Below are 15,217 nucleotides of genomic sequence, written 5' to 3'. Positions count from 1 at the left end.
GTTTTGAGATTAAGGTGCCTCATAAAACAAGGCAGAAAACCCTTTATGTGTACTTTCGTATATCCTTAACCAAAGTCCTAAAACCTGCCCTAAAAATATTCCCAAGATGAAAACCGATAGCAGAGGATGGTTTCGATCCATCGACCTCTGGGTTATGGGCCCAGCACGCTTCCGCTGCGCCACTCTGCTTACTATAATACTATTTGTTCACTTCCCTACATACTCTCATCTGTTCCGTGCATTTATGTGGTTCAATGTTGTGTTACTATTACATGTTTGATCCATAAGTGTTTTAGTTTTAGAAGTCATCCTCTCAGTTACAGAGACCGGCAAACGTGAGGTTTGCTTTATGTTTCCAACCGAGCAAAATGGGTAAAGATAACAATTTGTAAATTCTTTCTGTAAGATGAAGGAAAACCAATTCAAAACAAGTAAACAGTGAAACTAGTGCATTAACTAGGCACCATGGCAGTGGCGGTTTTTGGCACGGGCGAACCGGACAGTCGCCCGGGCCGGCATCCAAGGGGGGAGCTGTAGGTTTCAGCAGTGAGGATCACTTCCGCGTTCAAAAAGCTGCAGTTCCTCGGCTGCCGCTGGGGGCTGGCTCCAGAAGTGAGCAATTCTCCATTGACCCCCATGTTAAAATAGCCAACTTTACAGCCTAAAAAAACATATTTACAGCCTGGTACATTTTTTGTTTTTGGTCTCTATTGATAGTTTCCACCACAGTGAATATCAGAGTCCGTTTATTGCGGGAATACTAGGCTACAATTTTATTTCGTCTCATTTTTCTGTTTAAAAAGTCCGACATTGCATGGACAGAGCGGCTCCGTCTGTAAGCGGCTGCTACAGTGGGTGTGCTTGTTTAACTGTTTATGAGTTTTTATTAAGAAATAACAGTTTTTCTACAGTTTTTGGGCTGAAACTTTTTTTCTTTTACAAACTATTTCCCCAGCCTTGGAAAAAACCTGTAGGACTATATATCTATATAATTTATATATTATATATCTATTTCTCTATCTACACTGATTCTCCAAAAATACATTATCAACACTACTACTACTAACACCTAACAACTGCAACAAACCAACCTACTCTGCAAAGAAAAATTCAAATGACCGCCACTATGTAGAGCTATCCTATCCCTGAACACACTCGATCCCGCCGTGTGATTCACATGACAAACCGAACCAATCAGGCGATTCGTATGACGTCCGAAGCACTCAACTGCTGGCCACACCACGGGCGAGGAGGCTGTGCATTTTTATTGCTAGGGATGCAGAGAGCACAGTTAGTGATGGCTGATTGAGGCTTTTGCTTTTTCTACCGTTTTTGGACTCAATCGGTTTTTTCTTTTACAAACTATTTCCCCAGCCTTGGAAAAAAACCATCCAGACGGCACAGATGAGGCTGGTGTGTGTGTGTGTGTATTTATACGTAATGAATCTATATGTCTTATCTATATCTAATGTTTTTTAGGATTATATATCTATATACCTATCTATATAACTATCTATATCTATTGCTCTATATACACTGATTCTCCAAAAATACACTATCAACACTACTAATTCTCAAAACACCTAACAAACGCAACAAACTGACCTACTCTGCAAAGAAAAATTCAAACGACCGCCACTATACAGAGCTATTCTATCTCTGAACACACTCGATCCCGTCACATGATTCACATGACAAACCGAACCAATCAGGCGATTCGTATGACGTCCGAAGCACTCACCTGCTTCGAACGTCACTCAAGTGCTTCAAACCACACCTTGGTACAGTGGTTCGATACAACTGCCTCATGAGTTCCCGCACATGTATCAGAGCCTCGAGTGTTAGGGACGACTCCCTCACTCTTCCAACCTAACCACCACCCTGAGTCAGGGTGCCGTTTCTACATGCATATGCTGGTGGTGCATGCTGGGAGATGGGGACGGCGCCAATTGGCCGATTTCCCAGACAGTAATATGATAGATAATAGAAAACAGCTTAGCGGTGCAGATGATTTTCTTTTCACGTGGTTGTGCCGCCCCCCATGTGATGCTGCCCCGGGCGGCTGTCCGGTTCGCCTGTGCCAAAAACTGCCACTGCTGGCCAGATCCATATTTCCAAAATGAGGGGGACTGATTAATCACATTTCACATCCTTGGGGATCTCAGTCTTCTGGGGACCTGCCTGGGCTTCACTTTTATGCAGACTTGGTGCCAAGGAGAAGAATGTTACTTTATTATTTCCGTCCTTGTGCGCTCAAACTCCTGGAGGGTAAAAAAAAGTAGTGCATCTGGCACAAAACACACTCTAAAGCATCATCTTGTGAATTTAATCAGTCATATCTTTTTTACAAAGTCATCATCTGAACAAGAAAATTATAACATTTAACATCATTCATATTTGAGTCTTTGAAATCTTGAATATGTTACAAAATTATATTTTAATATTGTAAACACAACAAAATGCAAAAATCTATGACAGCAAAGTTTGACAGGGGGATGTGATGAGTGAGAGGTACACTATTACATGAGAATTCAAACTAAGCATTTAAATGACTGCGGATGAGTGAAAACATATATGCCAAACACGTGCAACTTTATTACTTGTATGGTAATAGCAAAAAGGTTTCACAACTAATAAGGCTGTCAAAGGGGATATTTTTCGTCCATATTATCTTTATACTCTTAATAAATTTCTTTGAGAACGTACAACTAATTTGTGCAAATAGATACATTCATGTTACCAGTTACTCTCCATGAGAGGTCAAAGCTCAAAGTTGGTGCTGCTATTACTCCTGTTTTCACTCCTTCTGGTCAGCAAACTGTCACATTTGCTTAACACAAGAAGTGCTTCTTTAATTCAACAGTGGGCTTTGTAATGTCAGCTGCTTTGTAGACTTCACTCCAGCATCCATTTTGAGTGCATGAGTGTGCTATGTGAGAATTTCTCAAAATTTGGGTGCATTAGGGGCATTTCAGTAATAATAGTAATGCTATTTTCATTTTATACTTACCTTTGATGTGAAATAATCAAATTGTCTCTCCAAATATGTATTGATACAAAATTAATATGTCTAAAATAAAAATTTTCCTACAGTATCCCTTACTGAGGGTTTGGGGATTTCTTTTACATTTCATTTACATTACTTCATGGGACATTGTTAGATCAGGTGTTAAAAAAAGTCACTTCACACTTAAAAATCTTTCAAAATAAGACGGTTAGCTTTCTCAGTATATGTTATGAGATAGCATACCAAATATAATAACTTAATCCAAGTTGTTACTTTGCAGTTGCACTCCATTTTCATTCTATTCTATTCATTATGTTCATAATTTGTGCTGACATTTTTGTGGGTTTAAATATGGCACCAGCATTTAAGTTATGCTACATCTAATCAGCCTGAAGGCTGTGATTATTCAACCTTTGGATCATTTGACACCTTTCAGCGGCCCCCTCTTTGCTAGCAACTTTAAAAATGATTATTGGTGCTTTTTAATATGTCACTGAGACAAATATCAGAAATGAGGTCAAACTGACATGCTCAGTTGATGAGAATAAAGCACCATTTCCAGCTGTTGTTCTGTATGACAATATGCATTTGGTGAGCAACTGTTGTGCCTGATGATCTCCAGGGTTAACTTAAACATTGGAATAATAAGAACTAGGAAGAAATGTTTAAAGCAATGGTCTCATTAAACAAAAAAGGAACACCAAAACCATAAATCCATTCTCCTTCTCTATATATACAATCAACAAACAAACAAACAATATGTCAATCTTCAATCTTTCAAAACTAACTTCACATTTTCACTAAGAATTCTTGGGGTCTTCACGTTATATCTCAATGTCTCACACAGTAAACTGTAAAACTATTAGGCATTCAAGAGTTTGGGATTACCACTCTCAGTTTACTTCAACATAGGGTGTTTTAAAAAACCAAACCTTTCCATGTGTTGTGACAATGTTAATAGTTGTACATCATGATCAAAATAAAATAAATATGTATAATGTAGGAAACCCTTGAGTCAATCTCAAGTTGTATGGAGTGTATTCAAGAAACTTTAGTTTGAAAGCAAATGTGGCCATACAACAAAACACAAAACCATTACTGGACAAATAAAATACAATGTGAGTTTGAGGTGTAAGTGGAAAGACAAAAAAAAAGAGAGAGAAAAATATCACCCTAACATATACCTCCTCCAATTCTTTGAGCATTTCATAAGAAACAACATCAAACAGCAAAAACAAGATGTGGGAATGTTCACGCCATTTAAAAACAGTTTATTTGTGTCAGTGCTGGAAACAAAAAGTGTTCTCAGTGGATATTTTGTGATGTGAAAGCTGAATAATAGAACCACCCAACCTTTTCACCAGCTTACATACTAAATCAACATTAGGCCCATTCAGAAAATATGTCCGCAACACTCAAGGCCATTTAGCATAGCAGATATTTATCAGTGGTTTATATCGTAAAACAGAGTAGTGGCACAAGTAAAAAGGCCAAATAAATTTTCCATAACCACCAATATTCCAGTGGGTTTCCTTATGACAATAACTTTAGTAATAATGTGTATTATCATTAACAAGGGAAAAACTTTGCTTTTAGGTGGTGGAGCCTACAGAATCAGAGTGAAAGGTGATATATCCCGAGGACGATGCCGAGGGCGTGCTTACAAAACTGTTTGTGCTTCCTTTACTCTCGGTCTTGTTTAGGTGTTTCTGAGGCCCCCAGTCAGCTCCAGCACCAGCCCCAGAACCAGCTCCTCCGCCTGTCCTGGGCCTACAGGTTGAGTGCCCATGAGTATGCTGGCTGCGCCCAGGTGAGCCCAGTTCACCCTGCTCTTTCCCATCTCGCAGACGCTCCCGGTAACTTTTACCAGAGCTACAAGCCCCAGGGCTCTTCTTTCCACCAGGTCTGTCTGGTTTGGGGGAACCCTCAGGGGAGTTGCCCCGACTACTGCTCCTTTTGTGTTCTGAGAGCCGCCTGAGCGCTTGAGGTTCACGCTCAAAGTCTGTGAGTGGGAAGTGAGGAAGGATGACTGTGTGCTGTTCATACACATTAGGGATAAGTGAAATGGTTGATGTGCGCCGTGGGCTCTTCCTGGGGCTCGGCAGTGGCGTCTCATCTATAAAGTTGATCACCTCATCACGGCTGAAACACCGCAGTTCATCCTCGTAGCGCTCCCCACCACATACCACGCGTGGCAGGTGCTTAAGGGAGTGCATACTATCCTCAGAGCGCCGCCGCTTGCGATGTGGGTGATGGTGATGGTGGCTCTCCTCGTGGTAGGAGACCAGGCTGCTCCTGCGCCTCTCGTGGCGCGGCAAGGTGGAGCTGTAGTGGGCACTCACTATCATGTCCTCGGTGGAGCCCCATCGGTGAAGGTATGAGGGGATCCGGTCGCTGGTCCACATGTCGGTTTCGTCGTGGGAGTATCTTCTTGTAGGGGGCACCTGGACGCAAGACACAGACCAGACCCTTCAGCCTCTACATTATTTGACATTTACTCACCTAAAAATCTACAACACAGAATAAACAAGCACTGCACATTAAGTAATGTTGTGTAACATTATTATCGACTGTAATTCAGCTACATTATCAGTTATAAAAGATATTACATGTAGGATTCTTCAAGGTTATGTGGCTGCAAGTGCCAGTTTGATAGTGCACTGTAATTTTAAAAATTAGACTAATTTGTACTCAATAAGCAGGAACCCCAAAGGAACTGCTTTTTGTAAATATTTGGGTTGATGGCATAAAGCTCAATGAAAATCTCTCTCTAACCACGTTCTCAATACTGAAAAGACGTTCATTTCAGAATTTCTTCTGTTTTTGGTGCCCTGATTCAGCTGCAGTATTTATGGAAAATCCTACATGTAGCACATACAAGTTGCTTGTCCAATGTGGTAAGTGCAATTTTATTGTATGTTTTTTTTTTTTTAATTAAGATATCTATTTCAGACATCTATGAACTTGTCAACATTCTAATATACATTAACAGGTTTTTAACTGAGCTAGTGTTCACCTCCATTATTTGGAGATGAAACTGTAAAGGTTGATAGTTCCCTATATGTTATACTCACATTCCATTCTGTTCTGACAACTATGCAAGAGAGAGAGGGTTTGTCAAGGTGATGTCAAGAGCCACAAGATTGATATCAGCCTGCCCCCCTGTGGTGGCTTTTAGTAGATGCAGAGAAATGAGACAGCAGACGATACAGTAGCATTGAGTGTGTTAGGTGGGAGGGCTGAACAGCAGAGGGCAGCACAAGCATTACAATGAATTAAGATGCAGAACAGACTTGGCAAGATGGAGAGAGAGAAAGAGAGAGAGAGAGAGAGAGAGAGAGAGAGAGAGAGAGAGAGAGAGAGAGAGAGAGAGAGAGAGAGAGAGAGAGAGACTCATACACCAGGCCAATAAAGCCAAAGAGGCTTTATTCTGCAATCAAACCACTTGAGAAGTGCCATAGCAATTCTCAAATGGAGGTGCTACTTGATAATGATTTGAAGGGTTGTGTTGATTCATGGTCTGACTGGGTCTCAACCCCTCCAGCAGCAACAAAAATAACATGGCTGTATCACTGTTCAGCCAGTCGTCCTGTAACTGAGAAAATGCACCTCATTTGTTTCACAATCACTTATATACAGCAAGAAAGAACAATCAAATTTTACTTTGCAATCCAAGGAATCTAATGTCATGATAAAGGTGTATCAGACACAAAGACAATGGATGGAGAAATGATTTGATGTAATGAAGTGATAGCTACTGTATACATCTCTGTTTCAAGGCTTCGTTAAAAGTCAAATGGAATAGAGCATTGGTCTTTTAGATTTCCATTATAATGTGTTATAATGTGTCATAGTGCTTTATACCAATTTAAAACTATTTTTTTCTATATTCAATAAGCAAATTATTCACATAAATGTAAGCTGCTTGGGCCGCAGGCTGTACAGAGAAAACTGAAGCCCTTGCTAAGTTGTTCATGACAAAGATGACACAGTGTTAAGATGCTTTGTTAAGGTTAATGCTGTGAGTTGCATCAGTTGTTGCTAAAGTTACATATCCTCACCACAGTCTTCCAGGCCAAGTCCAGCAAGATTTTCATTACTTTAATCAGTAATTTTCATTCATCTTGATTCAATATCTGATTTTGGGCCAGAATTTGTAGTTTACAGAGTTAAATCGGTATTGACATTAGAGTAGAATATAGGGTTTTGATGTTTTGCCCCAGAAGGCTGCGTGTTAGAACAATCTTTGGTGTTAATGCAGGCTGAAAAGAAGCATTTCGCAGCTCTGCATCTGACTGAGATGGATGCTGGATCCAATGGACACAATGCTTTTGGGTAGAACATGAGTAGATGTTTGTAGTGCTTTCCTGAAACCTTGAGGGATCCCTGAAACGCAGAAGGTAAGTCAGTTACTAAACTCTTACCCTCTTACAAAATAAAAATGTAGTCATTTGCATGTAGGTCCATGGCTAGGACACACTAGTCGATAAGTGATGCACATCTAATATGCTGATGGGACTGCCGATGGTCATATTTACCAAACATTAGTCAGCCAGAGTGTATTTTTGATTCACGTAAAAAAAGACAAAAAAAAATCAGTGGCATATCTGGGAGAGATAGCATCACAAAATGAAAGATGCAAGATACTGTAAAGGCCCATAGGGCCATTTCACCATGCACATTAGCAATGAAGTATCATTTAAAAATAGTTCAATTGATCAAGTAAAAGAAATGAAGAAAATCAATAAAAAATATACCTGCAAATACTGCATTTTATCTTCCTGTTGTTCCCTCAATGGATAACCTTGCAGAACCCCCCTTTCTAAGGTTGAGAACTCATACTTGGCATTACGGTCTACCGTCACGATTTCAGGCGCCGAGCTATAGTCATATGGTCTGTCATATATTAAGTCGGCATGAATTCCTCCATCTTGGCTGTTTTCTGCAAAGTGCAGAAAAGCACGAGCGTCAGGATTAGAGAGCAACGGACTCAATACACAAGACAGACAGACAGACAGACGAATAGATAAGAGAGACAAGTTCAATTGTTCTCTGATTTGTTTAATTTTCCTACGAGCCTCCTCAGCAAAATGAGGTTTAGATCAAAAAATGTTTTGCAACAAAAATGACCAATAATTTAATTTGTATGTTTATTGGGGAGATGAAAAAGCCCCAGACTGGATCTGATTTCAAAAACCATGCCAAATAGTTAAATAAAGGATCTAGGAAAGGGCTTACATTCTGAACAACAAAAACATAAAAACAGTGTCAAGTGTTCTTTGTGTATAAATACCCATCTACCAAGTTTATTTTCCCAATTACTGCATTCATGTTCATTAAAGATCAATTGGAGATGGGTGTAAAATGCTGATCTTAAGGAAACCGTTGGCCAAAAGATGGAAGATGAAAGTGACTATTTGCACAGGCAGCTTGGCATGCAAGTCAGTAGCTTTGGAAAAACAGGAAACAATCCTTATACATACAACTGTGATGAGTTATACATGGCAAGCCCTCTGGAAAAAAGCAGAGAACTGGCAGTGTTAATAATCACACAGAATATGGACTGCCCTGTGTTGTTTTATGGCTCCTGCTGGACAATGAGCAGTTATTGGGGAGGGTGTCAAGAGGGAGAGGATCAAAAGGTTTGGAGGGTTAGAAACAGGAGAGAAGGGGTTCAGATCGGGTTGAGTTTAAACAGTGCCAATAGAGAAAAAGACAGATGTTTCACACTATCTTTAGTTTGCATGAATTGTGGCGAGCTGGTCATGGACCCTATCCATGAGCCTTTCTGTGATTATCATGTGACCTAATTTTGGGACCAAATTTTGTTGAAGTGTCTGTGATTTCTTGTGAAATGTTTCATTTCAGCCCCTTTGGAATACATCTATATTTCTGTGATGTGACACCTTGGACTTTCTTCTACTTCTGCCTTAAAATGTACAACATTCTGCTCTTTAAGTCATTGTGAGTGACTTAAATGAGTCCATATCACACAAATAAAAGCAAATTAAAACAAACAAAAAACAAAATAAAAATAATGAAATAAACATATATATATATATATATATATATATATATATATATATATATATATATATATATATATATATATATATATATATATATATATATATATATATATGTACACATCATTTATATCTATTTCAATTTCTCTTCTGTTTCCACAAAAAACTTGGCTGTATTCATTTGTGACTTGAGGGAAATATGACCATCATAATGACATGAAAATGCTTTTCAGCTTTAGTGCATTTGTTCCAGTTTCACTATGGATCCTAACAAATAAATGGGAAACCATTTATTTTATCATCCTCTCATGCCAGAGCATTCTAGAGGAAGACTGCCCAGTTTAAATGCACTGGAGTGAAAAAGAAAAAACTGCCACAAGGTAAATATGTCCTTTGTCCAGCAATATTTCTTTCTTTCTTTTTTCACCAGTCTCATAGCACAGTAAAGCAAAGCATTTTATAGAGTACACACCTTGTACAAAAATACAAAAAATATATTTTAGTATAGAAAATTATATTACACAGACACTTATTACTTCAGTTTCATCTCCTGACAACAAAGGTCACATGATAGGTCACATGATAACATCTGACCACTGATTTCAGACGTCAAACTATAACAAAAGATAATGTAAGTAATTACAATCATCAAAAAGAAATTAAATATGTGTAATTCTTTATTTAAGAAACATACAAACAGCCAAAACCATGACTGCTATTGTTGAAAAGCTTTTGCCCATTCAGTGATAATTATATCAAATGTTAAAAATATCCCTTTAAATAGGCAATATAATAAATTATAATAACTAAAATAAATTATGTTTTTTATGATTATTTATAGTCATTTTTATTTTGTTGTTATTTATTATTTTGAGCCCTGGCCAAAAGGTAGTCCAGGGTAGACAGGTGCATACATTCCTCTAAAAAGGAATAAATACATTGAGTCAATCACTTCACAAAATATAAATTCATGTTTAAGATTTACAGTTCCAGTTTTTTGCAATGTACAGATTTGTGGCAATTTCCAGGTATACAACACATTGGGTTATTCCTGTATCATACCTTAAAGCCAGTTCAGATCAAAGATTGGGGACAAGCCAAAATCAGTGAGATCAACACAGACTGTCTAGATGTTTCCATAATAATAATGATGTAGCATCACTATTTCTAGTGCCTTGTTTAAAGTGTAGTCTGAGTGATGTGACAGACTGTAACTGCATAGTTTAATTTTGGGAACACCAAGCAAAGCAGTCACAGAGGGTGAGGATGTGGAGCAGCAGTAATTATGGGTGCTCCAGAGTCAAGGAGCAATTTAGACCTGCATCTTTGAGCTAGAAACCAGGAATATATTATCTTCCTTCACTTCAAATATCCCTTGCAATTTGAGCAATTTGATACCTTATGTGTAGACAGACATGATTTCTTGACAACAAGACAAGCCTGTCATTAAAGTGGTACTTGGGTAAAAGAAAATCTATAATTTGGAAATGAAATGCTGACCTTCTATAGACTGGAAGGGTGGCTAGTAGCAAAAAGTGTCAAAGCATCCATAGAAACACCTTTAAACCGCTTCTAAGTTGTCTAAAGAACAACTGTGTCCAGACCTTAGTTATACTTTTATATAATGTGCTGTGTTGTAATTGGCTACAGACACCTAACAATGTCGCTGAATTATGTTTTTAAAGTTACATCCTGTGAATTGACAGCATCAGTTGTCTTTAGACACTGAGGAATGCTAACAGTACTGCACCTTTTCTCTGCAATATTCTGAAATGTTTGCTTTTCTTGTCACAAATCTTTGGTGTTGACTGGCTTATACGGATCTCTGATGATTTTATCATGACCACTGGAATTGCAGTCTAAATGAAATATAAAAAACAACTGGTATTGTGAGTTACAGCATGTCTCAGCTGCTAATGCTCAAATGGGATGTAAATAAATTCACATCACAGAGATCACACTACACTGTACCTCAAAGACCAAAGGTGGAGCCCTCCATCAAACATAAGGCTACAAAGCAGTGGTTTTTTTTTAGCTTGATACTAACCTCTGTTCCCTTCCTGCAAACCCTCAATTTCCCCAGTACAACTGCTCCCTAGGCTAAGAGGCTAAACTATTCAGGTTGATAAATCACATTTGTCACTGTAATTCCTATGGCCAAAGACAGTCCAGAAGACTTCACAACACAATTTTCTGTTTCCAAACCCAGAATTCAGAGTCGCGTCTAGTCTTTAACCGTCACTGGGGTTTTATAAAACAAATTATCTGCTATTTCAATTTAAAGTGTCTATCACTTTGGAGTACCGCAAAAAATTACACCAAATTATCTTTGGAACCCTTTCGCAAATTCACTTTGTGCATGTCCTCACAGAGAATTCAATAGGACAAATACTACCCTTAGTGCTCGTACTACTTCACACTGAGCTGTCTTAGGAAATAGGAATCATTACATCATCAGGTGAAGAGGAGGGAAAAAGAAGGCAGGGCGGGAGGGAGACGCCTGACAGTGGCTTACCCTCATCCACGTCGTCGTTGGACATGATGGCAACGCACTTCTCCCACACCATGCGGATGTCAGCCCGATAGCGGTCACAAGCCCAGAGGAACATGGGCAGCAGGATCGACTGGGCAATGGAGCACCACAGCACGCACAACACCATCCAGTCGTAGGAGCGGTCGAACTTCAGACTGGCAAAGCTCACCACCTGTACAGTGTCAGGACAGGGTTAGAAAAAACATAATCAAAACAAATTGTAGCAATGGTAAAATAGGATGGGCACATAGGCCAGTAAACAAAAGAAAACAGGATCACAAAGCTGCTGTTCATTTAATGTGCAATACAGTTAATACGCTGAATAAATTCTCTACCTGCACGCCAACCACAGAATTGCTTTACAAATTGTTATTGTGGCTGTTGACTGAGGCACAATGGCAGTTTTTGGTTCTTCTTTACTCTTGTATGTTTTGAGTATCAGTGAACCTCCTGGTTTCAAGAGACTGAATTGAAACAGACTGTATTATTTTAATAATGAATCTAATGACGACTCTGTAAATGACTTGTTGTATATAATTTAATAGTTTGTAATTCGATAGATATGATGTAGAGAACTCCTCTCTGCTCCAGTGAGACTACTTACTGGTCACTGGATATGACTGAGGGTGTGCTCAAGTGTATATAGGTGTATTTATCAATAAACAAGTGTGTTTAGGGTATCAAATAATAATGTACTGTCATACAGTGGTAACTTTAGAGGACATTAGACTTACCAGACAGTAATTCTACTCCTGCGAGTGTGTTTAAGGTATCAAATAACTTTTCAAAGTCACACTTAGAATAAGAAACAGGAACTAAGAGAATTAGGCTCTGCAAACCTTGTGACAGTAAAAATTATTTTAGTTCAGGTTCAGCCTGATCCTGATGACAAAACCTTGATTACAGAGCCTATTCTTAACTCTAAGTGTTCAGTGAAAGTGAAGAGAGAGACAAGTGTCTCTGTTAAAATCTTTAAGAGATACTTGTTCTAACACCACACCATCTGTTTTTTAATATTCGAGGCATAGAGCTCTCAGTGGGTACTCAGCACAAGGTAGCTGAGTGTCCACTCAGAAAAACTACCTAAGCATTCAGTCCTATTTATTAGTAAATGTGATTAGCAAGCGCTGGCATAAACCAAATTCTGCAAGCAGAATGTGAGCATTTATGTGTGCTGGTGCGCCTGCATCAATCTGCAATTACACTGCTAAAGCGCTACTCGGCTGTGGGATTTCTTTGCCACCGTGTGCGCACTTCTGAAACTGAGCAGATCATGTTGGAGTTGCAGCTAACAAATTCAAAAGTTAAGCTAAATATTTGAATCACAAAAAACTAAGTACCACCCCTACCACTGATGATGGTGAAGTGTACCACAAAACACCTGATAAAATCCCCCAAAACAAAATTCTTAAGGTAATCACAGTTCTATCTCCACACCACTATATGCACAAGCTACAAAAATTCTCTACAAACATAAGATATCTTTTCACAGTAAATACACCTATTAGTAGCTCTTCATATAAGCCAATTACTTAAATCTCCTGCCTCAACAACACCCTAACTTTTGGTTTTATAAATATTAGATTATTGTCTAGCAAAGCCTTACTGATAAATTATTTGATTCCTCTGTATAATCTGGATATGATTGGTTTATGTGAAACATGACTTAAACCAAATGTTGTTTTGTCATTAAATGAAGCTTCCCCGCCTGAGTATGCTAATTTCAGTGTTGCTCGGGTTACTAAAAAAGGTGTGGGCTCTAATCTCAGTCTATTTTTAATTAAACCTTCAAACTGTGTATTACTTTTAACTCCTTTGACGCTCATTTGTATTAAAGCCACCACCATCAGCTATGAATTGCTTTGTCCAGGGCGACAGACTCCAACCATCACAACTTATGGTACTCTGCAGATCTCGTGGCCATTATTCACAGTTTTTATAATGATTTGGAGACTTTATCTCAGACCTTGTTACTCATTCTAATGAGATTCTAATTTTAGGTGACTTCAAAATTCTTTGAATAAGGCCTCTCATCCTCTAAGTAAAGCCTTTCTGGCACCTGTTAATACCCAGTTTGTGTATGAACCTACTCACGGCAGTGGTAACACCCTTGACCTGATTCTATATTGTGGGATAGTAGTTTACGATCTAACTGCCTCCCCCCTGACATCCGTTCAGATCTCTGCCTTCTCAAATTTGGAGTACCACTAGGCTCTACTTGTCACATCGGAGCTGATGTATTTACCACTAGACACACTGGTCCATCAACTTGAACTGCATTTGGTGAGCGATTCCTGGTGATTCTGACTTCTTTCACTGCAGCAACAGACCCTGTTGAAAACTGCACCAGTCGCTTAAACACAGCTCTGTCTTATCTCATCGATTTAGTTGCACCTCTTGCCGCCAAAACTAGAAGGTCAAAGAGGTCTACACCCTGTTTACTGCAGAAAAATGTGGCCTTAATCAGGCCTGCAGGAGACTGGAGCAAAAATGGAATAAATTTAAATTGGAAGTCTTCTACCTCAAGTGGCACTAGTGTGTCTCTGAATTACAAGTGTGCTCTGTCCACTGCCTTAAAAGCATATTTCTCTCACTTAATCATTAACAATAAACATAATCCTAGAGTTTTTTAGACTTTTTCAGCAGCAAAATAGATGAGATTAGACACAAAATTAGCTCTGCATCCCCTTTTCAGCAGAACCAGTCGAGCATTATGCTGAATCCACCATAATCTCTACGATACTCAAAAGCTGCTGACCCTCCTCAAATGATCAAATTAGACGCCTGCTTGTCTGCTGTAAAAAGCTGGATGTCAAAAAAGTTCAAATGAAACTGAGATGCTAATCACTGGCTCAGTCAAACATAGACAACAGTAAGCCTTGTGACAGCCAAGAACTTTGGTGTTATGTCTGAGATGTTGAGATCCTGATTCACCCCGTTCTGCTGTGACTGGATTACTCTAGTGTTTTGTTGATGTTCGATGGTTCAGAATGCTGCAGACAGAATTTTAACTAAATCTATAATATTTGACCACATTAGACCAATTTCAGGTTCACTGGTCTCATTGACTCCCTATCCATGTCAGATCAGACTGTATGGTGCTTCTAAACAAAATCATACATGGGCAGACCTCCTTAAACCTTATATTCCATCCCCTGCTTTTTGCACTCAGAAAACAGGGCTCCTTAAAAAGAAGTCAGCGGGCTGCAGGGATTTTTCCGATCGTGTCCCCTTCCTCTGGAACAACCTCCCTGCTGACATCAAACTGTCTGACTCCCTGAAGGTATTTCAATACAAACTTAAAGCTCATCTTTATTCCTTAACTTTCAGTTAGTGGGTTTCCTTTGATTATTTCAGGCGGGTACCTGTTACCATTCTCCCACCGAAGGGTCAATCCATTAAACCTAGAACATCCAGTATAGTCCATGCTGTCCCGCTGACAATACTCTAAACTGTTTACTGTTTTCATCCAACCCTTATATTTGAGAAGCAGGAAGCAGCAAATGTTTGGCATCTTTGCTTAGAAAAATGATCATTTGATTCTGCTGATGCTGATTCATTTTCTGCCATTTTCTGAACTAATCAATTAATCAAGTAATCAAGATCTAGAAATCAGTTGCATCTAATTATCTTATTCATTCATTTCATCTC

At 38.9% G+C, this 15,217-nt stretch overlaps 1 protein-coding gene across 1 annotated transcript in view; it reads right to left on the bottom strand.

The window, feature by feature from the left end:
• Positions 1-2,307: 2,307 nt before the first annotated feature.
• The window catches only part of LOC121186880 (probable G-protein coupled receptor 153), a 36,094-nt gene continuing 23,184 nt past the window's right edge, over positions 2,308-15,217 (bottom strand). Inside the window, exons 4-6 of the mRNA XM_041045760.1 lie at positions 11,549-11,738; positions 7,765-7,949; positions 2,308-5,451 (exon numbers count right to left, since the gene is read on the bottom strand). Coding sequence (XP_040901694.1) covers positions 4,600-5,451; positions 7,765-7,949; positions 11,549-11,738 — 1,227 coding nt within the window. The 3' untranslated portion in view covers positions 2,308-4,599. The remainder of the gene's footprint in view (positions 5,452-7,764; positions 7,950-11,548; positions 11,739-15,217) is intronic.

Source organism: Toxotes jaculatrix, chromosome 2 (assembly GCF_017976425.1).
Source record: "Toxotes jaculatrix isolate fToxJac2 chromosome 2, fToxJac2.pri, whole genome shotgun sequence".
Lineage (NCBI taxonomy): Eukaryota > Metazoa > Chordata > Actinopteri > Toxotidae > Toxotes > Toxotes jaculatrix.
The sequence above is the reverse complement of the archived record's forward strand: the minus strand, read 5'-3'. Positions and strand labels throughout refer to the sequence as shown.